Genomic DNA, 26,413 nt, shown 5'->3' with positions numbered 1-26,413 from the left:
ACAGGGTACTACTGGAAGACAACTTCCTAGCGTCTGGAAACAACTTTAGACTGGGGCCCCAACTATTGAGCTAAAACTACAATAGAATGGTTTAGATCAAAACATATTTATGTATCTGAATGGACCAGCCAAATCAACTTAAAAATCTGAGGTAAAGCTTGAAATCTGATGTTCATGGACACTCTCCAGCCAATCTGACTGAGCTTCAGCTATTTTGGAACAAGAGGTAAATCTCTAGATGTGCAAACCTTTTGGGGTATATTTCTACCAGCTTTGCTCATCGACATGAAAATGGTTGCATGGCAGTCTACATCATTATTTGGTTCCTGGTGTTACATGTAACTCTGTCTTGTTTGTTTTACTTTTTTTTTTTCTGTCCTAAAGACATTTTTCCATTTTTTGGAAAAATTAACTAAAACAACTTCGTGTTGAAAGCACTGCTCTATTCCTAATGGATGATTTTGGCTTGCTCTTGGTTTTTGTTACACTGCTGTGTTGAAGGGATGCAACAAAAAACCTCTCAAAATCCAGTCCACCATTAGAAAAATGGAGGGGGGCGGGTTGGCTGGGCCCCAGCCGCTGGGGGGGCTACTTTGTCTTTTGCACAACACTTTATTTGTTCGATTAGGCAACCTCCTCTAGTGAGAAATGGGTGTTCCCGCACATGTCCCCACCAAGTATAAAAGTAGTTTAGTTTTTCAAACTTTGCTGTAACATCATGAGGCTAGAGCAACAAATAATAAATTCTGCAGAAAAATGCAAAAATCTGCACGACAACATACACATTTGTTTAAATAAAATGCATGGTAACATTTGGAAGAGTCAATTATCTTTGTGCTGTGCGTCATGCGCACTCTGTCGGCTCGTTTTGGGTATGTTTGGTCAGTTTGTGGCAGCGCTGTGTGTGGGAGAAGAGGGGAGGCAGGAGACAACTGCTACCACCCTCACTTCTCCTCTGAGCCCTCATGTGTGTGGAGGGAGAGGGACTGCACTGTGACAGCTCGGCTGCGCAATGGACTGATGTGGACACATGGACCGGCACTTTTTATAAGAACCATGCGGGCGTAGGGTTGTTTGAGCACTTGCGCGCAGTTAGACTCTTTAGCATTAGTGATAGAAAGCCTGCTATGGAGCACGTCGTGAGTCAAAATGAGTTTGAGAATTGACGATGTAACAAAGTTGTTAAAAAATGGTTCCTCGGACTTCGAGTGGGAGTCTGTGCAGGTCAACTCCACCAACAGTTCCGGGAGAAACCACACCGGGCCCGGCGAGCTGGACCTCACCCGCGCCGCCCTGCTCGGCTTGGTGCTGGGGGCTTTCATCTTGTTTGCCATCGTGGGCAACATCCTCGTCATTCTGTCCGTGGTATGCAACAGGCACCTGCGGACCCCTACCAACTACTTCATCCTTAACCTGGCTATGGCCGACCTGCTGCTGGGCACTACGGTGCTGCCGGTTTCCGCCACCCAGGAGATCCTGGACTACTGGGTGTTCGGCCGGATCTTCTGCGATATCTGGGCCGCACTGGACGTACTGTGCTGCACGGCGTCCATCATGAGCCTGTGCGTAATATCCATCGACCGCTACATCGGAGTGAGCCACCCGCTGCAGTACCCGGGTATAGTGACGGAGAGGCGTGCTCTGCTGGCCATGCTCGGGGTGTGGGTGCTGTCGGTGGTCATCTCCATTGGACCTCTGTTCGGCTGGAAACAGCCGCCGGCGCCGGACGACACGGTATGCCTCATCACAGAGGAGCCGTTTTACGCGCTCTTCTCCTCCCTCGGCTCCTTCTACATCCCGCTTGCCGTCATCCTGGCCATGTACTGCCGCGTCTATATCGTAGCCAAGAGGACAACCAAGAACCTGAAGGCGGGCGTGATGCGGGAGAGGATGAATACCAGCGAGCTCACCCTCAGGATCCACAAGGGCTCTCAGGTACATGACGACCCCGGCGCACCGGGCACCGGCAAAGGACGTGCAAACCAGGCCAGGAGTTCCCTCACTGTGAAGCTCCTGAAATTTTCCCGGGAGAAGAAAGCAGCTAAAACTTTGGGAGTTGTGGTCGGAATGTTCGTCCTATGCTGGCTGCCTTTTTTCCTGGCCTTACCTATAGGTAGGTACAGCAGGTCACATCTGACAAAGCTCCCTGTTATACTCTGTTATGATGACAGGTATTTTATTTTTAATTTACAAAAATACCCCTTATAAACTTTTCTGATATTTGGTTGTGGCTTGCAGCTTACGAAAACCAGACACGAGGGCTCATAGGAGAAGTGAGGGCGGGTAGCAGTTGCACCTATTGTCTGATTGTCTGTCTCCCCTCTTCTTTTTTTTAAAGAACAGTAAATGATTATTAATACAGGACATTTATTTAATGCCCTTTACAACCACTGATAAGAGTTCTGATTTGACAGTTGTCCAGCAGACAATCAGTGGAAGCTGGCTGTTCACAATATGCTGCTTCCAGGAATATTATTGGGAGGTTAAGTGGAAGGCAAAAGTCTTTACATACATGAAACACTAAACTGGGGCAGTAATTATTGCTAGAAGAGCCCACACAACTATTAAATGTTGATTCTGAACAGTACATGGACATACATTCAGGTAAGCCAATATTTCTGTATTAAAATATATTTTTTTTTTATTGGTTATATGTAAGATTCAAATTTAAGGCCAGAGATTGCAGAGATTTTCCCTTAACCTCACTGCTGTTTGATCAACAGGTCAAATACTCAAAAATAAGATTTTTTTCCTGCACATTCAATGCATCCTTTCACAGTCCATAGAAACACATAAACCAACAACATTTTTTTCTCAGTACTGTAAAAATCAGATAAAGCTTGAGGGGCATTTAACAAATGTTCTCTGGTAAATGTAGATAATATTGTTATTTTTTATCTTCTGTGGGTTTACCAACTATTACATCTATTTCTGTTTTTTGTCTAATAGTCTTTATGTATGAACACATTTCAATTGCCATATCAGACCTCAATGGAAACTGGAAATTGGTGTAAGCAAGAGAAAAATCCTTATTAGTCCATTTCTAATGGGGAAGGGGGCGTTGGAGAGACTTCATATTTTTGCAAACTGTTAGACACAATCTATTAATACAATGACTTTCTGACATTTTACTTCTCTAATTGAGGGACCTTAGGGTAATAATTGAGGGTAATAAAACCCTTTCAGGAGGAATTCTTTCTGAATTTATCCAAACAATTACTGTTATTTTTTGCTGTATTCCCTCCCAGTTAATCCATTTGTGGCCTCACTCTGATGTGCTCAGTTTCCCTGTTGAGAATCCATGATGTGACAGACACTGGCGGGCTTGTTTCAGAAACTGCAGAGGAAATTAAACAGTATATGCGTATGAAAATGGGGCAAGCTGGTCAGAAAAACATCAAGGCTTTATATGGTGACTAAGGCCCAACAGAAAGGCTCATTGAACCTTCATTATGATGAATATTTGCCTGAGTCTTTGACCATTTGGGGGAACACAGTCAGTGTGTTGCAACAGCATAAAATACCCCTTAAACCTTTTCACATTTTTTCACATCACAACCACAAGTTTCATTGTATTTTATGTTAGCAACCAACACACAGTAGTGCATAACTGTGAAATAGATAGAAACACATATTTGGTTTTCATTTATTTGCCTTAAAGTTATGTATGGCAAGGTATTCATTTGTATTCAGCCCCTTTTAATCTAATACCCCTAAATAGGATCCAGCAGAACCAACTGTTAACAAGTCACTTAACATAATACTTACCTAAATCCATCTGTGTCTATTGTAAACAGAGAATAAATACAAGCAGAACATTATTTGCAGAAGTAGCCAAGAGGCACATGTTAACTCTGGAGGAACTGCAGAGATTTTTCATGCACTCCACACATCTGGCTTTTATGTAATACTGGAAAGAAAAGTGCAAGAAAGTTGAAAGAAGAGGTCCCATTTAAAGTTTTCCACAAGTCATGAAGGGGACACAGCAAACGTTGAAGAAGGTGATCTGGTCAGATGAGACCAAACCTTTCTGGTCTATTTGCAAACCTCTATATGTGGAAGAACATTAGCAGTGTACATTGCTCTGAACAGACCACCGCCTTGGTGAAACATGGTGGTTGTAGCATTATGCTGTTGGTATTCTTTTCTTCGGCAGGGATGCGGAAGCTGTCAGTTAATTGGAAGATGGATGGAGCTCAAAAACAGGAAAATCCTGTAAAACAAAACCTTGTCAGAGGCTGCTAAAGACTTGAGATTGACCTCTCTGTTGTGTACCCTCATCTTCATGATACTGTTTGTTCACTGAAATGCTCTAAGCCAACATCTGAGGCCCTCACAGATAAGCTGCATTTATTTTGAGATTAAATTATACACATATGGACTTATCTTACTAATTAGGTGACTTCTGCAGGTAGCTGGTGAAAGTGCATTTTATTTTTGGGTATTGTGGGGTTTAGGGTTGAATACAAATTCACAATTTTCTAAATTGTAAAAAACAACTCTAAACCATGTATCACTTTCCTTCCACAGTTGTGCACTACCTTGTGTTGCTTTTGCACATAAAAATCCAAAGAAATTTATAGAAATTTGTGATTGTAATGTGATGAAATGGAAATAAAGCTAAATACTTTCAAGGCACTGTATTACTGCTTCTGTGGGGATCTGCCTGTGTGTGTCTGTCACCCGTGGTCAGATGAATGTGCGTGTATGCCGTAGGCTTCGAGCTGCATATCCTCAAAGATGCAAATATAATAGCTGGAAGGTATTCTCAGTGGGAAACTGGGGGTAAAGATTTAGGAGCCTTAAAGTGTTGATTTCCGTGAGAGGAGTCAGCCAGAAGAGCCTATTTATGCAACACTATGGGACAAACTGCCAAGAAGCCCCTCTCCTCTCCCAATGCTGCGGTCTTTTCCATGAGTAGCATACTGATACACTGAGACAAAGCACTATGCCCCCTTTATTTTAAGTGCATTTAAAGTAGACAAGCAAGTTTAAGTCTTTCCTGATGGGAAAGTGTTTAATATTCATCTTCTATAGAAGCTCTGTGCCATAGCAGGAGGCTGAATCTTTATTTAGAAAGTGCACATTTCCTTTAAATATTTTTTTTCCCAAACGGAGCTTGTTGCGGTCATTGTTTTTCTCTTTTCTTGTGCGCGTCTGGTCTCTGGTGAGAGTTTGGTCTGAATTAAAATTCTCCAGGTCTGATATGATCGCAGGCAGCACTCTTCTCCTGTTGATCCCTGAGTGTTGCTCCCACATTGTGGGATTTCCGTTTTCACACATGTAATTAACCCAGCTTTCTAATACTGCATGCTGTCACCGATCTGCGATGTGTGTTGGTGGGGGCTCTGACTGGCTGTGTGTGTGTGTGTGTGTGTGTGTGTGTGTGTGTGTGTGTGTATGTTGTCACGCATTACATGCGTGGGTTAAGTGCATGTTTGTGTGCAGGTTTGTTCATGTAGTTCTCGAGTTATTTCTTCTATGAGGCTGGACATGGTTCCCTCCCGTCCATCGCTGCAGATTTTTAGGCTGCAGAGATGAAAGTGAAACTGCATGCTTCCAGACAGAACTTCAGTGACCTTTGGTCTGAGAGGTCTTGACCCCCGAGTGCAGCTTCACAAATTATGTGAGCCCCCACCTCCTCCTTTCGCTGCTGATCTCCCCTGTCTGGGCCAGATTTTGTAAATACCATGGTTTTTTTTGTACATAAATGGCAAGGAGGCAACTGGGTTTGACTCATTGGTTCTAAGTTTTAAAATTTTGGGCTGCCTTGTACACTTTAAACTAGAAGCAAATGATGTCAGGATAATAAAAAAAAATAGATCAAAGTTTTCTTAGAAAGTTAGTGAAATTCCAAGGCATCAATCATTGATCAAAAGCAGCCCAAACATTTCAATCACAGTCTCTGAACTTACTTGGGTTTAAAGTTGTTATGTCACATTCCTTTGTCATAGTATGGACAAGATAATATATCCAAAAGTGAATTAAATTACAATCCCAAATGGGAATTATATGGGAGTAAAACAAAATGTGCTTGTTTAAAACTTCAGCCACTTAAAGGTAACTACTTTAAAAATGCTTTGGAAATATATTCCCCAACATTTTTCTCCTCACAGATGAGGTTCACATGCAGTGGCTACAGGTAAATACTTTGCCAGCTAATGCTCTGCAGGGCTGATGCAGTTTCATACACAAAATATGTTACCAACAAACAATAAAAGCTTTCCTAAGCTCCTCTCTTAAAATATGGACAGGGATTATTATTTTTTATCCAGTTCAACCATCCAAACTCTACAGGGTGCAGCTGAAATTTAGAAAATTCATCTTAAACTTCATGTTAAAATGTGATCATTTTCTATTTTTTTGAGAGTGATTAAATCAATTTTTCTGTTCTTTTGGTTTAAGTCACTCTATTTATACCTGTAAAATGAAAGGGTTTTAATTTCTTAACAAATATTTTTAGAGTTATATCTACTTTGTTACCAATCTTCAGTATTTCCCATCATGAATACAAATGTTTATATGATGCATCTGGCAAAGTATTCAAACTTTTCAAACTTTCTCACATTTTGTTGATATTACAACAACAAACTTGCTTGTATTTTGTTGTTTAAAGCAGATAAAATTAATATATGGTCTTAAAAATGTTTAGCAAATAAAAATCTGAAAGGTGTGGCATGTATTCCTATTCATCTCCCCTGAGGCAATTATTCTGAGAACCACCTTATGATGCAATCACAGCTGAAAGTCTTATGGACTTTGTCTCTACCAGCTTTGCACTGAGACTGAAATTTTCCTAATTCTTCTTTGTATAATAGTTTTGGATGGAACATTAATTTTCAAGTATTTGGACAGTTTCCCAGTTGGATTCAGGTCTGGACTTTGACGGGGCCATTCTAAAACATGAAAAAGCTTTAATCTAAACATTTCCATTGTGTCTCTGGCTGTATGTGTAGGGTCATTGTCCTACTGGAAGGTAACCAGTCTTGGGTCTTTTGCAGCCTCTAAAAGGTTTTTCTTACAGCACCGTCCTGTACTTTACTCAGGTTATCTTCATCAACTCCGACCAGCTTCCCTGTCCCTGCTGAAAAATCCTCTCCTCAGCATCATGCTGCCACCACTGTGTATTAAGGTTTAAAGGCAAGCTTTGTCCATCCTTTCTTTGATAAAGGACATATTTGTGAAGCGCACACCTTATAATTGTCCTGTCATCACATTCCTGAGCAGTAGGTCTCTGCAAGGTTACCATGGACCTCTTAATTGCTTCTCTGATTATTGCTCTCCTTCTACAGTTTGTCAGTTTAGATGAAGTACCAGGTCTTTTTAGGCTTGCGGTGTTGCCATTTTTTTCCATTTTTAGAAACTGCATTGACAGTGCTCTGTGAGATATTCAAAGCTTTGTATATTGTTTTATAACCTAACTCTGTTTTAAACCTCTCCAACCTGACCGACAGGTTGGTTCTTTGGTTCTTTGGTGTTCATGAAGCTTTCTTCACTAATGTCCTCCAATGTCCCTCTGAGGCCTTCACAGATGTGGAAACTGGATTTATACTGAGATTAAATCACACACAGTGGACTCTAACTTGTGATTTCTGAAGGCAGTTGGTCCCACTACGTTATATTTAGGGGTACAATTGTAAAAGGGGGCAGAATACAAATGCCTTTCACATTTTTCAAATTTGTATAAACCGTTGGTGACTTAATCAAACTGGATTATACTGACCTTTTTATAAAGTTATTCTTCATTTGGATAATATTATTAAGCTAAGCAAAAATACTGAAGCAGCCCTCAAACCTAGTGATGAAAAAAACACATTTCTTCATCCACCTCCTGCTGGCCATGAAACTTTATCCTCTTTTATGCTTGCATTTTATTTTCCAACCAGCATTTGAGCATCTTTTTCACACACCAGCTCTGTCTGCCAATTTTTGCCAGAGACTTCCTATTTTCCTGACTTTGCTGTTTTCATTTTTTTTTTTTACTTTCTGGGATGTGGCCATATCACTCCTGACATTCAGCCAACAAGTGTTTCTCAGAGGAGCAAAAAATAGGTTTTTATCAAGCTATCAGAAGCTGAATTAGGTGGCCTTGTGAGCATTCAAACACAGATTTGCATCTGACTTTCTATTGTTTATTATCTCATTATTATTTCTAAATACAGTTCTATTCAATTCTCGTTAAAATTAGTAAATAGGAAAGAATTACCAAGCTGATTTTGTTAATCACAGATATATTTGTTTTAAACCCATGTTTTTGCTAAGATCAGCTCAGGATTAGTCCACAGTTTGTGTATTAATGTATGTCTCGCGGTGCACAGCTGTAGCTCTTTCTTTGACATTTAATTCCATTTCTATATTCAACAGACAAATTTTTCCAGGAGGAAATAAATTCTACTCCAGTCAGAAATGGTGAAATGAATTTGCTCAGTGGGAGCTATCAGTTGGCTCAACTTAAAAGATTGTTTTACCAGATGTACAAAGTGGTAAAATACAAGCTAAATAATAATAAATACCAGCTAAATTAGGTAGATGTTTGTAAGAAATCTGCTTATTATGTATAATATTACCACTTCTCACAGCAATACTTTTTAGAGTAACACTGAGTCTAACAACTGATATTATCTGGTTAATTAGCCAGCCATGGACTCTGGTTGCTGGCATGTGGTCTGCTGCTGAATACATTAACCATTTTGAGGCTCTTAGGATGTTAAACTTTTCCTTTAAGAGATGCGTTGTAATAGGCGACGCTCCTTTATTTTCCCTGTCGTGGCTTTCTGGACAGCCAACTGTCCTGTAAACAAAGCCACATGTCAGAGAAACAGGTGAGGGAGGGGTGCTCTGCTCCATTCAGTCAAAGGAAACTGTTCACTTCAAATCCCTGAATGACCTCTGTGGCTGTCTGGTACAATATATAAATTACATTTTTTCACTCATCCATTTTCTGTGCTTTTCTGTCCTTTTAATAAGCTGCCAGAGAAAGTGTTGCTGGACTTTTCTCCAGCTGTGTGAAGTGTGGAGTAACACACCAATGCCCTTTTCCCGCCTGTTGCTGTGTACTGCCAGTCAGCTGGCTATAAGAAGATTCCTATACTTCCACCTACCAGTACAACAAATTTGTCTTTTCAGAACTTTTTGCAGCTGCCAGAAACATAGACAGTCATGTTGTTTCAATAAAAGAAGAGCCACCCGTCACTCAGTTTGAGGTTTGTTTTACAGAAATAGGTATAATTGTTGCTTTTCATTTTTTTAAATATGAGCAGTTAGATTATGTTATACATTTTTGGTTTTATTTTGTCTGTAAATGCTGTGATACTATAGTATTTTTGACAGAGGTTATCAGACATACTCATGCAGACCCATGCCAAGTTATATTAAGGGCTGCATATAAGCAAAACAACTGCAATATCATTGTTGGATCCCACACTGATGTCAGTTGTGATGAATCAACCTTTTCCTGCCTTTTCTTCATCATCCCAACACCCCCACCTCTCTCTGTGATTTATATCTCAGCTACTAAAATCTATATGAGGCACAGGAAAGGCAGGTTCATCCAGCTGGTCGGTTATATTCATTGCATGCAGTCCATAAAAGCATGATATCTGATTAATATTAATTTACCAGTGGTTCACAACATGGAGGTTGGTTTTTCACGTCAGCAAATGTGAAGTCTTGAGATCTTCTATAAAAATTTAATTCAATAACAAAAATGTGAAATTTTAAGCATGTTTGTGCTACAAAGACAAGCTGAAAACATTTTGCTCCTCATGATTTCATACATTTTAATATTGATGAAGATTGCTGCTTCACATATGATGCATCTCACATCAAAATTATTGTGATTAGAGTCTGTCTTAACTAGTATTTCAGTTCTACATAGAGGTAAATGAGGACAAAGGTGACCTTTCATAAAACATATTTCACACAACTTTCTTTGGAAAAAAAAAGTACCTATTCTGTGCATATTGTGTCTGAAATACAAATTTCAAGGACATTGTGACCATCATTTGTATTCATTTCTGTGTTTCATCACAATATCCTTCAGGTTAAAAAATAAAATCAGTCTAAAAAGTGTTCCTCAAGTATTCACTAAGATTTTGGCAACAAACAGAGACGTTGCAGCACCTTGTTAAGTATTCATACAACTTAAACTTTTATTACATTTTGCCATGTTAATTATGTACTTCAGTGTAATTTGTTGGGATTTTGTTGGTGGTGTGATAGTGTAACCAGCCCCTTTTTCCAAAAAGCATTGAAAAGCATTTGAGTGTAATTGTTGGCCTTTTAAGGTCTCCTACATTCTAAACAGCATAACGAAGACCAAGGACCACATTTGACATGATAAAATTATGCATAAATTAACGACACATGGTCATCCACCAACACTGCTCAACAAGGAACACATTAATCAGAGAGAAGGAGCTGAGAATCCAATGATCACTCTGGAAGAGCTACAGAGCTGCAGAGATCCACTCTACAAATCTTTGTGGCGGAGGGTGTCGGAGTCTGGGAGTTTTCATGTATTGTTTTGCCTGCTGCTAACACTTACTCACCACTAGATGCTGCCAAGATCCCCTGGTGCTGAGGGTAGCAGGTGTTCTTCATCTTCACTCATCCGGAGGAGTATAAGAAGGTGGAGCTGTCAGCACTCCAGTGCCTGAGTGTTTGCCTTTGTGGTAACGTCATCTGGCCAAACTCTAAGTTCTGTGTTCATGCCAAAGTTCATGGTTGTTTACCTCTTCGTGTGCTCCTTCCTAGGTGACTTCCAAGTGCAAGCCTCAAAGCTCCTGCAACCTTCAGCCTTGGCTCTAAGTCTCAGCTTAGGGTCATGCCATAGTCAGAGCTTCAAATCCTTCAGGAAACATACCTGGCCTCAGTAAGCAAACCCTGCTCACCCTCCTACAATTACCTTCACATGCAGCTTCCGGAAATCACACCAGGTGACACACATAAAAATCAAACTGTCAAGACCTCACCTGAACTTCCCCCCTGAGAGTTCACCATCTCCTTGGACTGACTCGTAGACTCAGTAGCTGCATTACCATTCTCCCAGGCTCAACATCATTCTCCCTCGACCATGCTCAACTCCAGCTCCAGTAAGCTAATTAAAATCATTCTGCTACTGTCTTCATACGTTCATCTGAGTAACGTACTCCCTTCATCTCTCCTGAACAGTCCCGGTTCCAGTTCCACTATTCATCCATTGTAAAAAATAAACCTTTTTAAACTTTTCTCCTGCCTCCTGAATGTCTCTCTGCATGTGGGTCAAAACCATTAAGAAAACTATGACAGAACACTCAGGCCAATCTGACCCAGCAGAGGCACTTAGGAGGACTCTAGCCAAACATAGCCGCCAGATCCAATCACACGGATCAACACTTCACAACCTCCTGGAACAGCAACGGCATTCAAGTCAACAACTGGATCAGATGGCTTTATTACTACAACACGCCCTAAATATCCGGACATCCCAGGCACCAGAGGGAGCCAACGAGCCCCCGGTCCATCCCCAGTCTCTCAGCAACTTCCGTACACACGTGACGTCACTTCCCGCAACCCAGAGAAATTCTCCGGTGAGAACATAAGTTGTGGAGGATTTTTGTTACAGTGCTCCTTTGTCTTTAATCCTTCCCCACGGTCATTCCTCCGTGACGATGTTAAAATAGCATTTATTATAGGACTCATCAAAGCAAAAACACTCCGTTGGGCAGAAGCTAGATTCACAGATTACAATAGTTTTTGTTGTTACTCTGCTGAATTTATCCAGGAGTTTAAACAGACTTTTTCTTTTGATTTAGATCAGACAAGTGTGGCTCGTCGCTTGATGGCTCTTAAGCAAAGAAACAGACCAGTATCAGAGTTCTCCATAGAGCTTTGCACACTAGCAGCAGCTTCCAGCTGGAATTCGTGTGCACTGAAAGGATTAACTTGCTGTTCCAGAGGAACCCAAGACCTTAAATGAATATATTGCTCTAGCTACTCGAATGGATAATCGGATCAAAGAAAGAAGGCACTCACGACTAGAGCGGACGGCTGTGAGACCCCAACCTACTGTGCCACCCAAACAACCTCGTCCACAAAATAACCCTATTCAGCCTGAACCAGAGCCTATGCAACTGGGACGGACGCGGTTAACCCCAGAAGAAAAACAACGACGCAGACAATCTAACCAATGCCTTTATTGTGGGTCTCCAGATCACTTTGTCGCAGCCTGCCTAATCCGACCAAAAGAGAAGGTCCGTCACCTTTAAAGGGGGAGCTGACGGACCGGAAAACTATCCTAAAAACCCCTAGATTAAGCTTGCCTGCAACTCTCCTTTTCAACCAGCATCAGTTAAGTCTGTCTGTCCTCATTGATTCTGGGTGTGAACAAAATCTCATCGATCAACCTTAGTTCAACAAGCAAGAATCGAAATCGAACCACTAAATCTACCCCATCAGGTCCTCGACTTGGACGGAAAGGTACTCCACCGAGTCACTCACCGCACCAAACCTCTCGAACTCATCATCTCAGGTAAACACCATGAAAAAATAAAATTTTTTATTTCCACCATTTCTTAGAGCTCTCTGTTCTTAGGATTTCCCTGGCTACATCATCACAACCCCCATTTGAACTGGAAGGAGGGTCGCATTGAGTCCTGGTCCACTAACTGCTTATCTTTTTGTCTTCAGTCCGCAGCTTCGCCCTTGTCCCCCGTTTTGGCTTCTGAGGTAACAGCCGTCAGATTTGTCGCAAGTTCCAGAAGAGTATTTGGATTTAAAACAAGTTTTTAGTAAATGAAAGGCCTCATCTCTTTCGCTTCATCGCCCATATGACTGCGCTATAGATCTCCTTCCTGGTGCACCACTTCCATCCAGTTGTCTTTTTAACATTTCACACCCTGGGTCATTAGCTGCAGGTATAATCCGCCAGTCGTCCTCCCCATTGGGAGCTGGGTTTTTCTTTGTAAGCAAAAAGGATGGCTCTCTTCAACCCTGTATTGACTACAGAGGACTAAATGAAATCACTGTAAAAAATAAGTATCCACTTCTCCTGCTATCATCAGCATTCGAACCAGTCCAGGATGCCACCATATTCACCAAACTTGATCTTCGCAACGCCTACCACCTTGTCCGGATCCGGCAAGGTGATGAATGGAAGACCGCTTTTAAGACCGCCTTTGGTCATTTTGAATAGTTAGTAATGCCATTTGGACTCAGTAATGCTCCTGCAGTATTCCAGGTTTTAGTAAATGACGTGTTAAGAGATTTTCTGAATAGCTTTGTTTTCATTTACCTAGATGACATCCTCATCTATTCCAGAAATATAACAGAACATCGTCATGTCCGCCAGGTTCTTCAACGCCTCCTCGAGAACAGGCTTTTTGTAAAAGCTGAAAAGTGCGAGATCCACAAGCCGTCAGTCACCTTTCTGGGCTTCATCCTAGAGGGTGGGCAGGTTCGCTCTGACCGGGGGAAAATTAAAGCAGTACTCAATTGGCCCACTCCGGACTCACGAAAACAGCTTCAACGTTTCCTGGGATTCGCAAACTTCTATAGACGATTCATAAGAAACTTCAGTCTGATCGCAGCTCCACTAACAGCACTGACTTCGACGAAACAACAATTTAAATGGACACCCGAAGCCGACACAGCCTTCTCACAGTTAAAGGAGAGGTTCTCCCAAGCACCCATCCTCGCTCACCCAGATCCCTCTAAGCAGTTCACTTTAGAGGTGGATGCTTCAGACACAGGAGCAGGGGCTGCGTTATCTCAATGCTCAGAATTGGATGGTAAATTTCACCCATGTGCCTTTTTCTCCAGCAGACTATCCAATGCTGAGCGAAAATATGATGTGGGAGACTGCGAGCTGCTTGCTATTAAACTGGCTTTAGAGGAGTGGCACCACTGGCTGTAGGGTGCAGAACATCCTGTGCTATTATGGACGGACCACAAGAACCTAGCCTATCTTCAATCAGCAAAACGGTTGAACTCCCGTCAAGCTCGTTGGTCCATGTTCTTTTCCTGATTTAATCTGTCCATTTCTTACAGACCAGGTGATAAAAATGTGAAACCGGATGCCCTGTCTCACCAATATTCCCCCGACGACTCAGGTAATAACCCTACCACCATACTGCCACCAAGATGCATTGCAGGCTCCCTCACCTGGGAGATCGAGGGCATGGTAACCCAGGCTCAACGCTCCGAACCAGATCGCCAGAACCGGTCCGCCCAACCGTACCTATGTGCCATTGGCAATCCGCTACAAACTCATCCATTGGTTTCATACCTCCAAGTTCTCAGCACATCCTGGAACCAGTAGAACCATAGCTGTCATTTCTAGGAGGTTTTGGTGGCCATCAGTTCATAAAGAGGAGTATGTCAAAGCCTGTTCAGTTTGTGCAAGAAACAAGTCATCTAATCAACCCCCAGCAGGCTATCTCCAACACCTCGGTATACCCAAAAGACACTGGTCCCACATTGCCTTGGATTTTGTCACCAGACTCCCTTGTTCATACGGTATGACCACCATATTAACCCTAATAGATCGATTCTCCAATTCCTGTCACCTTATCTCTCTCAGGAAACTTCCCTCTGCTTTCCAAACGGCCCAGCTTCTGGTGAAGTATGTCTCCCGGTTACATGGAATCCCTCAGGAAATCCTCTCCGATCACAGACCCCAATTCATCTCGCAAGTGTGGAAACAGTTCCTTGCAGCACTGGAAGCCAAGGTATCACTCATATCAGGTTATCACCCACAATCCAATGGTCAGACCGAGCCCATGAATCAAGAACTAAAATCAACCCTTAGATGCCTTACGTCCACTAATCCTGTAGACTGGAATAAATACCTACCTTGGGTGGAATACGCCCACAATGCACACGTTTCATCTGCCACAGGGTTCTCCCCATTTGAGATCTCTTTCGGTTACCAGCCCCCTCTGTTTCCAGCCGACGAAAAAGAGATTGCCGTAACCTCTGTCAACCATGATATCCGTTGCTGTAAACAGGTCTGGAGGTCTGCTACCCAAGCACTCCATCGCACCGCTCAGCAAAATAAGAAGTTTGCCAACAGAAACAATCTCCTGCTCCCCAGTATCAACCCGGTTAGAAGGTTTGGTTGTCCTCCAGAGACATACCTCTGAAATCCATGCCCAGGTTCATAGATCCTTATGAAATTGGGTCCATAATCAGTCCAACCTCAGTCCGTCTCTGTCTCCCTGCCAACCTTCATATACATCTTCGTAAACACAGGACAATACTTGAACCAAACCTGCTTCAGGCTGAAAAGACTTGTGACTGGGGAGGAGTTACTCCTCCAAAAGGGATAAGAACCCTACATACAGCCAGAGCTACAGTGGGATTGCTTAAATGAAAACACGAGCTGGAATGACCCAGTCAATTCCAGACCTAAATCCAGTTGCTGCTCTCCATCCACACTAACTAAGCCTGAGCTATTTTGCAAAGAAACTTTGTATCTCAAGATGTTCAGAGCTTGTAGAGACATACCCCAAAAACCTGTAGCTGTTGCTGCAGTAGAAGTTGGTTCTTGAAATTATTGGCTCAGATGAGCTAAAGAACACTACAATGTTCAGATTTTTATTTGTAAAGCATTTGGACAGCAATTATGCACTATTTTATGATTGTCTGTTTCTTATTAAACAACAAAATGCAGGTTTGTAGCTGTAACAAGACAAAACTTGGAAAAAGTGCAAGAGTAATTAATCTCGTGCAAGGCTCTGTATTTCCATTTAACGTTGACATATTTTTCAGCATTGATTTCTACTGCAACATTTCACCGTCATGATAACTGAATAGTCATTTAAATTCTGTCATATATTAAGACAGCCGCTTAAGGTGAAGGATGTGTGCATCTCATCTTTATTGTGACCCAAATCCAGTAAATATGTCCTAATGACAAAAAAGAAGAGTAAGAATCAATTCCTGGCTTCATTCAACTTTTATTAACAGGTCATTTTGGCAGCAAAGTTTACAGACAGCTCTAGAGGTTTATGACCATTTTACTGCTTCTCTGCTTCCAATAATACACCCTGGTAAACTCTATCTTCATTGATTTAACAGCATTCATAAAGAGTTTTACAGGTTATAATTAATTTGCAGAACAGAGACCAATCAGTGGATACATTTGTCATGCATATCAATGTTTTTTTCCTTTCACACCCTCGCAGCTCGGACAAAGCGGAATCATCAGTGGACGGCAAGTGTTATTTCATAGCACATATTTTCATGCAGCTCTTTAACACCCCCCGAGCAGGCAGTAATAGATGGTAAATGTATCAAAAACCAGCACTCATGTTTCTGTCTATGTAAATGTAAAAACAAAATGTTTTATGGGTGTGTTTTTCATTGTTTCATTGAACCGATGGTCAGCTGTGCATCAGGGGTAACTGATGAGATATTTTTTTAGAAGAGGGAAAATAATGAGAGTGCAACATGTCAAAGCGATGCAGGGGAAAGGTGCCAGAGCAGAGCAGGAGGGTCCATGGGGCAGGAGGAAGGGGTCTCTGGGTTATCAGCGTGATTTCCTAAAATTATCTCAACACTGCAGTTTGACCAAAAGCTCCATAGTGCTTTCAATCGGAGCCACATTAATCATGTTTATAGGTGTTATGAAACAGGATGCCTGAGTTTCGGAGGGAGAAGTTTCTGTGTGTGTGTGTGCATGTGTGTGCGTGTGTGTGTGTGCTCCACATGGCACAGAATAGGCATCGCTCCTTTCAATTAGCGAGAATAACAGGATGCGTAGTTTTGTTAAGATGTTCCTGTGTTTCGGAGTGAGATGTGTGCGTGCCTGTCCTCAGGAAGGAGGTGCGAGCAGTCCTCTTAACAGAAGAACCCGAGACCACCACCCACATCAAGCCTCCCGCTATTATCTGCTGTGTATTTATACCATTGTCTCGCAGCACAAGCCCCACACATCCTCCTATACTATAGGCCCTGAACATAAATATTCCAGAAAGGACAAAAATGGAGCGGGTTCACATAGAACTTAAACAAATAAATATGTTCCCAATGTGGCTACGGGCCACTCAGCCGTGATCCAGTGTTTCCTAGCCTTTATCTCTGTGCTTGTGTAAAGGAGATGCACAAATGTGACGGCCTTGGTCCACCTTTTTATTCTTTGCAGAGGCCTCGGGATGTTTATTAGCTCCTCCCAGAAGGAAGGCAGAACCACATGTCCGTGTTTGTCTTGGCCCATCTGAAAGACCTTTAAATGAAGTGAGGATTCAGAGTGCATTGTTTTACCTTCATCTGACGCCCCAGATTCTCAGATTTCATTGTGAGAGAGTCACAATATTTTGCTCTATAATAAAATCTATAATTACCTATATATTTTGTGCAGCTGTAAACAAAAGATAAAAGGGCTAAGTGTTTACATATGTGGTAAAGAAAAATATAGCGGTCTGCACAGTGACGCAGCTATTGGCACTGTTGCCTTGCAGCAAGAAGAGTCCTGCGTATGTGTGGTTTCTCTCTGGGTACTCCAGCTCCCTTCCACATTCCTAAAACTGGACTGTTATGTTAATTGGTCTTTCTATATTGCCCTGTGCATGGTAGTTATTCCTGTGTGTCTCCATGTTGCCAGGCGATGGACTGACAACCTGTCCGGGGTGTACCCCGCCTCTCGCCTGTAGACCACTGGAGATAGGCACCTGTGACCCTGTAAAGAAGAAGCGTATATAGAAGATGGATGGATGGATGGTTTTAAATAGCAGTTAAACACACTCTGATCACGAAGGTTGATAAGCTGTCTGGGAAAAAAATCGCAAGAAGTGCAGAAGTAGAGAATCTGATATTAAGCATAGAAAAATCCTTGCATGTACAGATTTTATTTCCTTTTCAATGGTGTAAATGGTCCATCCTGCCATCCATTCATCCATCCATCTATCCATCCCTGCATCTGTCCTTCCCTTCATCATTCCTATGGAATTTATTGAATCCAACATCCATTATGAAATGTAAGAACATGCTTGTGAAAACAATTTTAGTATTACTTTTTTTATTAAATGTATGAACTTCTTTGTTCCACTTTGTTATCATCACTTATCTCACACAACACTGTAAAATATGGAGTTGCACTTATCTGGTGTCACCTACGTAGTTTGCCATTTGTGGTGGTTTTTCTATGTATAAAATACACACTTTTGTGTGTATTTTAATTGAGCAATTTATTGCTACAAACGTGGACCAATAATTTTTATATATATTTAGCTGTTTGTAATCCAACAGCAAATGAAGGAATTACCAGGTCATCTCCACTTAACCAAAGCATATGTATCTAAACTCAAAACAAAGTGCGTGAAAAGGACATGCTGATAGCTGATGCATTTACAGATTGAAAAAGGAGCTGTTTTTAGTTTTAATGCGTTCAAGAAGAATAACATTTGAAAGCTTTTATGTGGGGCTTAGCCATCCAAATTAAAAACAGAGGTATTCTTAATAATCAACACATTTGGCACAAATATTCTTTTAAAAGACTGATTAGTATCTCAGATGAAACACCCAGTGCCTGATTGCTGATGGATCTTTTGCTCTTTCTGGAGTTGCAGTAATATTCTGATCTGAACTTCGGTTTAGCCTTTCCAGTATTTTCATGGTGTTTTCTTAAACACACTGCTCTGTATATTTGTGGTGTGTGTATCAGGTCTTTCTCTTGTCCCTACAATCTTCTGTATTTTGCTTTTTTCTATGTCCTCCTCATGCATGCATGGTTTTCTACTGGAACGGTTTATCTCACAGTCCAAAAATCTTCATGTTAAGTTAACTGATAACTGTAAATTGTCCTTAGGAGTAACTGTGTTTGCATGGCTGTGCACCTTTTATGTCTCTATGTAAGTACTGCGATGAACTGTCCAGGATGTACCCCACCTCTGACCCATTAAGAGGCAACTTCAGTGCCCCCTAACACCATTAAGCAGCTACAGAGGTTTAGCCAAAGGACTTTTCTGTGTTTTTTCACAAATATCCCCTCTTAATGCCGACTGGCCATCCAGTGTCTGTTGTGGAAAAAACAACCTCTCGGCATCATGCTGCAATCTACCTCTTTAGCAGTATTAATGCTAGTTTTGTGCTGATCTTCTACGCCATTGATTAAGATAAAAGTTAAGCTAATCTAAATATCACAATGTCAAATGAAGAAGTTTTTCATAGTGTCGGAATCGTACCAAAATGCAATCAGGGCCTTTTTAATAAACTACTGCTGTGACTACAGATATTCCCTTGAATGTTCCAATGATTGTTTCTAGGTGTTTTTTGTATGACCATCATGTTGTAAGCCACCATACTGATTTCTTGATTACAGTTTTGGCTCGAAGGCCAGATTTAGGAAGACAGATCCAGCTGTGCTGCAGAAATCTTTTATCCCTCCCCAGAAATCTGCACCTTCATGCAATCCTGTCTGGCAGAACAAATCCTTATTGATCTCATTGCCTTGTTGATGCAGTGCTGGTGTTTAGTTTGAAAATGCATCACAAACCATGACGTTTGTAAACAAGCCTTCTTCTTGTGCCTTCTAAATTATGGCTAACGAATTTGATCAGGCACAGATATGCAATGTAACAAATGTCTGATTTATGTGTCATAACAGAAATAGTTATGACTGACTGCTTGGTCTGAATTGTATACATTTCTGTTTTGAATAAATTAAGAAAAGGGATTTTACAATAAGTCTCAGTCTTAAAGCTCTCAATCACCTCAGTGTAAGACGTTTTTCTTATAATCCATACATGAACCAGTATGAAATTTATATAGGGCAAATCTACCACAATATCACTGTTTTTACACAAACATATTACACAGAATATTTAACATTAATTATGAGTTTTTACTTAAACAAAAAATAAATTATTTTTTCGATCACTGCTAAAATAATGTAAAACATTAATTATTATATCCATCATGTGATAATTAATGTTTTACATTAATTATTACATCCATCATGTGTACCCTTTTACCCTTGCTGGTGCCTATCTCCAGCGGAGAATACCTAAGACAGGTCGCCAGTTCATCACAGCGACTAACAGGACAAACAACCATGCACACACATATTCACAAGTAAGGGCATCTTAGAGATTAATAAACCTTATATTTGTGTTTTTGGACTGTGGGAGGAAGCAGGAGTACCCAGAGAGAACCCATGCATGCACAGAGATGACATGCAAACTGCAGAACAACCTCAGGCCAGGATTCGAACCCAAGACCTTCTTGCTGCAGGGCAACATCGCTACTAGCCTCATCACCGTAGAATATTATACCTTTTTTCATTTCTGTTTTTATAAAGTAACACAGAAATTCTAGCAAACTGCTACAGGCTCCATTGACTGAATGCTGGAAGTTTTATGTTTCACTGATTAAGAGTCATTTGCTCACTAGTTTTTAGGGTCATTTGGATTCATCGTGCGACTCATTAGCATCATTAAGGCCAAATTTGGGTTAATTTCCTGGCCAGTTGAGTAAATGGGAGGCTAAATGGTTGTGATCAACACACCAGTCTGGCAAAAGGGTACTCATAAATCAGACATGAAATGTTCTGAAGAACCAATAAAAAAATTTTCCCTGAGCACTTGAGCCTTCAGGGCTTGGGATGAAAGCAGTCATTACCATCAGAGTCTATCAGGATCTGCAGCCAAACCTGAGATGGATAAAGACAGGCTGTTTCTGCAGTGGCATACCCTGCATCCCAGCCGTCCTCATCACTCACACAGTTACATTTAAGTGGGTTTCCAGAAAAGAGAAAAATCATATGATTCCAGCTGCTTTGAAAAGATCCAGACTCAGGCAGCTCAGGAGGCCAAGATGACTCTCTCAGGTTTAATCTGAGCCTTAGACACACATACAGAAGTTAGAGGTGTTATTTATTTTGTGGTATTATCATCCAGAACAACAGTAACCAAGTGTGTGCAGACTTTTCACCGTCATCATTTACCATTTGTCAGTGTAAGGTACAACAGGTAGTACTGTAAGGAGTCACTCAAGCTGTCTATCTGACATTCTTGAACAAGTAAAACCGAGGTGCCTGCACCCGTCTGTCATACATTACAAGAACTAATTTCACACTTGAAATCCTGAGATTACGATGCATCCTCAGCCTCTCCGGGAGCATGATAATAATGTAAGAACGTGGGTCGCTTTAATTTAAGAACTCTTCACATTTGCTGCCATGCGAACACATAATGTCTCTTTGTTTCACACTAATCCTGCTTTTGCTGCGTGTATTAATGGGCTTTTTACATCTGCAGACTTCCTCTTCTCATCTATCGAATATTCTTCTCTTTGAAAGCTCAGCCACAGCTGGGCAAGAAGCATCATCAACTGTAGATTGATGCAAGCGTAAAAGTCATAAAATCTTATACATATACTGTGAACCTGCTTCAATACATTTTGCTTGATGTGTGTTCTCCTTCACAATTGTCTTCCCGAGCATTACACACTACATTAACCCGTGTGAGTCTGTAGGTGGAAGGCTGAAGTGTGTTACTGCACTTTAAGCTTCATAATCTCCCACTAAAAAAAACCTCCATTTCATTTAGTGATCATGTCTCAAAGGAATAAACTCTCCCAAAGAATTAAACAGGAATCCAGGGTTGCCCTGATCATTGTCTGATTTTGATATCGTTACAAGCTTTTCTTTAGATAAGAACATTATCTGTTTATGAAGGGCTTTCTAAATACAAAATCTTTCTTTTGATGGGACTGTTGACCTGCGCTCTGAGGTTTGATTCATGCTGTGCAAAACGTTTTAAGCAATGCTGCCACCTGCTGGGTAAATATAACATGCAATCCTAAATTCCTTTAAACCTGAAACTAAGAGTTACAAGCAGTCAAGTTAACAACTTATCCTAACCACTAAGTTACATCTTATCGGTAGTTTCTGTTAGTCTGCTGTCAGATGTATTTATTTATTTATTCCCAACTAATCTTTTGAACATTTTTTCTTTTTCACTTAGAGATGGATAAATACTCTCTATTTGCACATACAAATCTTTTACATAGTACATATATTCAATACAGTGATATATGTTAAGTCTTAATTTCTGTTCATTTGAATGATTTTGGCTTATAGCTCATGAGAAAAAAAACAATTTAAAAATACATGTGAATGACAAAAAAAATTTACAGAAGTGCATGTAAATCAGCTGCACAGTAAGATTTACATGCACTAAATACTTGGTCAAGGCTGCTTTTGCATGAATTACAGCATCAGTGTGGCGTGGCATGAAGGCAATCATCCTGTGGCACTGCTGAGATCTTAAGGAAGCCCACAGTAACCCCATGGTAATTAGAGCAGGTTTTGGTACTTTTGGCAGTGTGGGCAGGTGCCAAATCCTGCTAGGAAATGAAATCAACATCTCCATAAAGCTAGTCAGCAGAATGAAGCAAAAGTGCTCTAAAATGTCCTGTTAGAAATTTGCTCTGACTTGTTAAAGCAAAGTGGACCAGCACTAGCAGATGACAAAGCCCCGGGAATCATGATTGACTGCAGAAACGACAAACTGGACATCAACCAACATGGATTCTGTGCTTCCTCCAGACTCTGGGACCTACAATTCTCAATTAAACATAAAATTTACTTTCGTCTGAAAATATGTCAGCAGACCACTGAGCAGCTTGTGAAAGAGTAGCTTAACACAAGAAATGTGAAAGGAGTCCCACAAGCCAACCACAGCCGATAGGACTCCTTCTTCAGCTTGACAGCATCCCTTACTGCCGGTGTCCACCACGCTGCGACAGGCACCGCAGACTTTACGGCCACAGCTACGGAGAGCAGCATCAACAATAGATGCAGAGATGCACCAGTCCCTCATGGTTCCCCCCTGCAGGTGGTGGGCCCACTGGGGGATGGCCTCTCAACCCAGCCACCAGACGCTCTCCGACAAATCCCGACCCCAGGCCTGGCTCCAGGCTGGGACCCCGGCTCCGTCGTACTGGGCGTCGTCACATGCCTTGATTGTGTGGTCTACATGAAGGCGTCTTGAACCGCTCATTGTCTAACCCGTCACCCAGAGCCTGTTTACCTTGGGAGACCCTACCAGGGGCATTTAAGCCACAGACAACATAACCTCTAGGGTCATTCGAGCACTCAAACCCCTCCACCACTTTAAGGTGGCGGTTAAAGGAGCGGGAACTTAATCAGCTTTTCAATGTTATTCTAATTAAATCAGAATAAACCTGTTAATATGAGGATTTAATTAAAATCTCTTTTTCCGTGACTCCAGCTCCTTACCTTGGGCTGCCAGCAAAAGAACTGGGTTGCAAAAAAGTTAACAAACTCAATTAAATGAATTCCTGGGATTCATCACAATTTTTCAGCCTATCAACATAATTATTTGGTTTATTACTGCTTTTAAAAGAAACAATAAGCTTAGAGATCATTTTACATCGATACTTTCCTACTGTAAAATTAATACAAAATTTAACAACCTTGTTCACGTGGTTGATCTGCACTGTGTGAGCACAGTTTGACCAGATTTCACTGCCAGAGCTGTCAACATAAGCACCAAACCCTGTTGTATCAGATTTATTGCTAGGTGATATTGGTGAACAGAAGCATTTGTATGTTGAATATCCTAAACACTGAGACGTTATTTATTAAAAATATCATCTTATTGCATAAGAATAAAATGGCCTTTAGGAAATAAGATCTTCTGTGCTTTCATGACAAATAACAGCTGGCTATTTTTCCACTTATCTGTCTTCTTTCATCTGTCCTCAGGGTCTTTCAATGTACACCTGCGGCCACCTGAGACCCTCTTCAAAGTCATCTTCTGGCTCGGCTACTTCAACAGCTGCTTGAATCCCATTATCTACCCCTGCTACAGCCGCGAGTTCAAGCTGGCCTTCATCCGGATTTTGAGGTGCCACTGGCACCACCAGAAACGCCCTGGCTGGAGAGCCTACAACTACCGCTCCTCCACCTTCAGCTCCTCTGGAAACTCACGGAAAAGTTCAGCAGATCACACCTCCAGCTGGCTGAACGGGAGCCAGCACACCCTGCCCTCTTCTGCCAGCCCCAGCCCCAGCTACCTGAGTAAGGGTCTTCCCCCTTGCCCAGAGGGGGAAACATTGTATATTTGGGGAGCCACCACTTCAGCCCCCTCCACACCCAGCCTCCTGCCTGGCAACCCCTCAAACTGCCAACAGGGAGGGCTGAGAGGGGACAGCAGAGAGGGGAAAACAGCTGAGGGGACTACCAGAGGTGTGTTTTCTTTCACCTTTGGGAACATTAAAGACAAACAAGGGCTCAACAGGGACATTATTATGCCTGATGACAAGCTGTGACTCCTTTCAGCTTCTGATTCATTGCTTTTAGGGAGTACAGGCTTCACTGGTTTCACTGTACACGTTTTGTGATGTGTCATCAGTCAGTGGGATGTCTTCAGTGTGAGGTGCAGATCTGTTCATTTACTCTTCATTTCTGTGTTTGTAATTGATGAATGGTTTCTCTCAGTGAACAGTGACTAAGAAACCTGTTTGCTGCCCTCTATGGATCAAAAAGAGACCTGCATGTATTTTTAGTTATACTTCGGAGGAACATGAAAAAAAAAACTAGTCACTCCAAGCATTCAAAAGTTTTTGCTTAGACTGGTCATTTTTCCTATAAAAAGACAGAACCTGATTTATAAAAACATCCAGCCTCTTGTAAAACAAACAGTGACAAGGCATAGGATGACCTTTCTGTTGCAGTTGTCTGATATTTTCATGTTTTTTTGTGAAAATAAAGTATTATCTGTATTTTTCTGCTGTGCGCACAATCTTCAGATATATTGTGAGTGTTTGTAGAGATGTGATGGAACAATAAATAAAACATAAATAAAATTTCAATGCTGCTTTGCAACAATTTATTAATTTCTCCGTTAGTGACCAACTGTTCGCTATATTATAGATGTTAACATGAACCCCAATGATTAGAAGGAAAATTAGTTTGGATTGGATCAAATGTTTAAAAAATTGGAACTTTCATTACATTCATTTATGGTGAGCTGATTTTCTGGAATAATGCGTTTATTCATTTTCATCTGTTTTCATGAAACTGGAAATCAGAAATGTTCCTACTTAAAGAATGTACATGATGTAGCAGATAAGATAAGTCTCAATATAGCTTTATCTGTTACTGCAGTAAAATTTTAAAAATAAATAAATTAAAATTTAAACAAAATACTAATTTGAAAAGGGCTGCACGGTGGAGCTGTTGGTAACACTGTTGCCTTGCAGCAAGAAGTTCCTGGGTTCAGTTCCCAGCCTGGGGTCTTTCTGCATGGAGTTTGCATGTTCTCCCCGTGTATGCGTGGGTTCTCACTGGGTACTCTGGCTTCCTCCCACAGTCCAAAAACATGCCTGTTAGGTTAATTGGTCACTCTAAATTGCCCTTAGGTGCATGGTTGTTTGTGTGTTGCCCTGCGATGGACTGGCGACCTGTCCGGGGTGTACCCTGCCTTTCGCCCATAGACTGCTGGAGATAGGCACCAGCTCCCCTGTGACCCACTATGGAATAAACAGTAGAAAATGACTGACTAATTTAAAAAAAGAGGTGGGACTTTTCCTTTGGCATTGATCATAATGATGTTATTAATTGATTAACCAATGTTTTTTTTAACCAACTAGAAACTACGTGTTTATTTGTCCATCACTCCTGCTGCTAGCAATACAAATAAGTAGACATTTTTAGCTTAATTCACATTCATTATAAAAACCCAGCCGAGGCAGAGAATTATTTCAACATGCCCAATGGTATTTTTATATTAAACTACCTACAAGTTATGAAGCTGTTACATGAAAATGTATTTGTTCCTAGGCTAAGCTATGCCCCCAGCAGATTGCATCCAGTCAGTGACTTGCAGCATTCCCTCCTCCTGGATGAGCATGTAGAGACAGTGGACAGTCACTGGCGTTGACTTTGCAGCAATCCCTCATACTGAGCATGCATGTAGCGACAGCGGAGAGGAAAAACTCCCTTTTAACAGGAAGAAACCTCCAGCAGAACCAGGCTCAGCTGCCACGACCGCCTGGGGTTTGAGAGAACAGAGCAGAGACACAAAGAGAACACAGAAGCACTGATCCAGGAGTACTTTCTATGGGAAGGAAAAGTAAATGTTAATGGATGTAGCTCCTTTAGTCATCTGGAAAGAAAGAACAGATCAACTTTGAGCCAGTTTTCAAGTTTAGAGTCTGAGAGAGAGCACATAGAGTTAGTCACAATAAAAGCTTAGTCAGTAGCTGTTAGGTATTATTTAGTCAACTCAGAGGTAAGAACGATACAGTCAGAGTTACTTGTGACAAGGGTAGCCCACTTTGCAGTGAAACTACAAAGTTTTTGACACCCTATCTCTTTATTTATATGCACAGTTCAACAGACAGTTCAGACAGGGTGTGTGTGTGTGTGAGACGGAAAGGAGGCTGGTTCACACAGAGATAACAA

General features: G+C 41.4%; 1 protein-coding gene across 1 annotated transcript; it reads left to right on the top strand.

Moving 5' to 3' along the window:
* The first annotated feature begins 737 nt into the window (after nucleotides 1–737).
* On the top strand, nucleotides 738–24,819 carry LOC124859825 (alpha-1A adrenergic receptor-like). Its single transcript, XM_047352673.1, has 2 exons — nucleotides 738–2,113; nucleotides 23,711–24,819. Exons 1-2 carry the CDS (start codon nucleotides 1,150–1,152, stop codon nucleotides 24,274–24,276), a joined length of 1,530 nt encoding a protein of 509 aa, XP_047208629.1. The 5' UTR covers nucleotides 738–1,149; the 3' UTR covers nucleotides 24,277–24,819.
* The last annotated feature ends 1,594 nt before the right edge of the window (nucleotides 24,820–26,413 follow it).

This window comes from Girardinichthys multiradiatus, chromosome 23 (assembly GCF_021462225.1).
Source record: "Girardinichthys multiradiatus isolate DD_20200921_A chromosome 23, DD_fGirMul_XY1, whole genome shotgun sequence".
NCBI classification, from domain to species: Eukaryota; Metazoa; Chordata; class Actinopteri; order Cyprinodontiformes; family Goodeidae; genus Girardinichthys; species Girardinichthys multiradiatus.
Note: the sequence above shows the minus strand (reverse complement) of the source record. Positions and strands in the feature narration are given on the sequence as shown.

Excerpts from the sequence above, each read along its gene's own strand:
- LOC124859825 (XM_047352673.1), top strand. The coding sequence starts at position 1,150 with ATGAGTTTGAGAATTGACGATGTAACAAAGTTGTTAAAAAATGGTTCC. Across the intron at positions 2,114-23,710 it reads TTTCCTGGCCTTACCTATAG|GGTCTTTCAATGTACACCTG; the intron begins GTAGGTACAGCA and ends ATCTGTCCTCAG.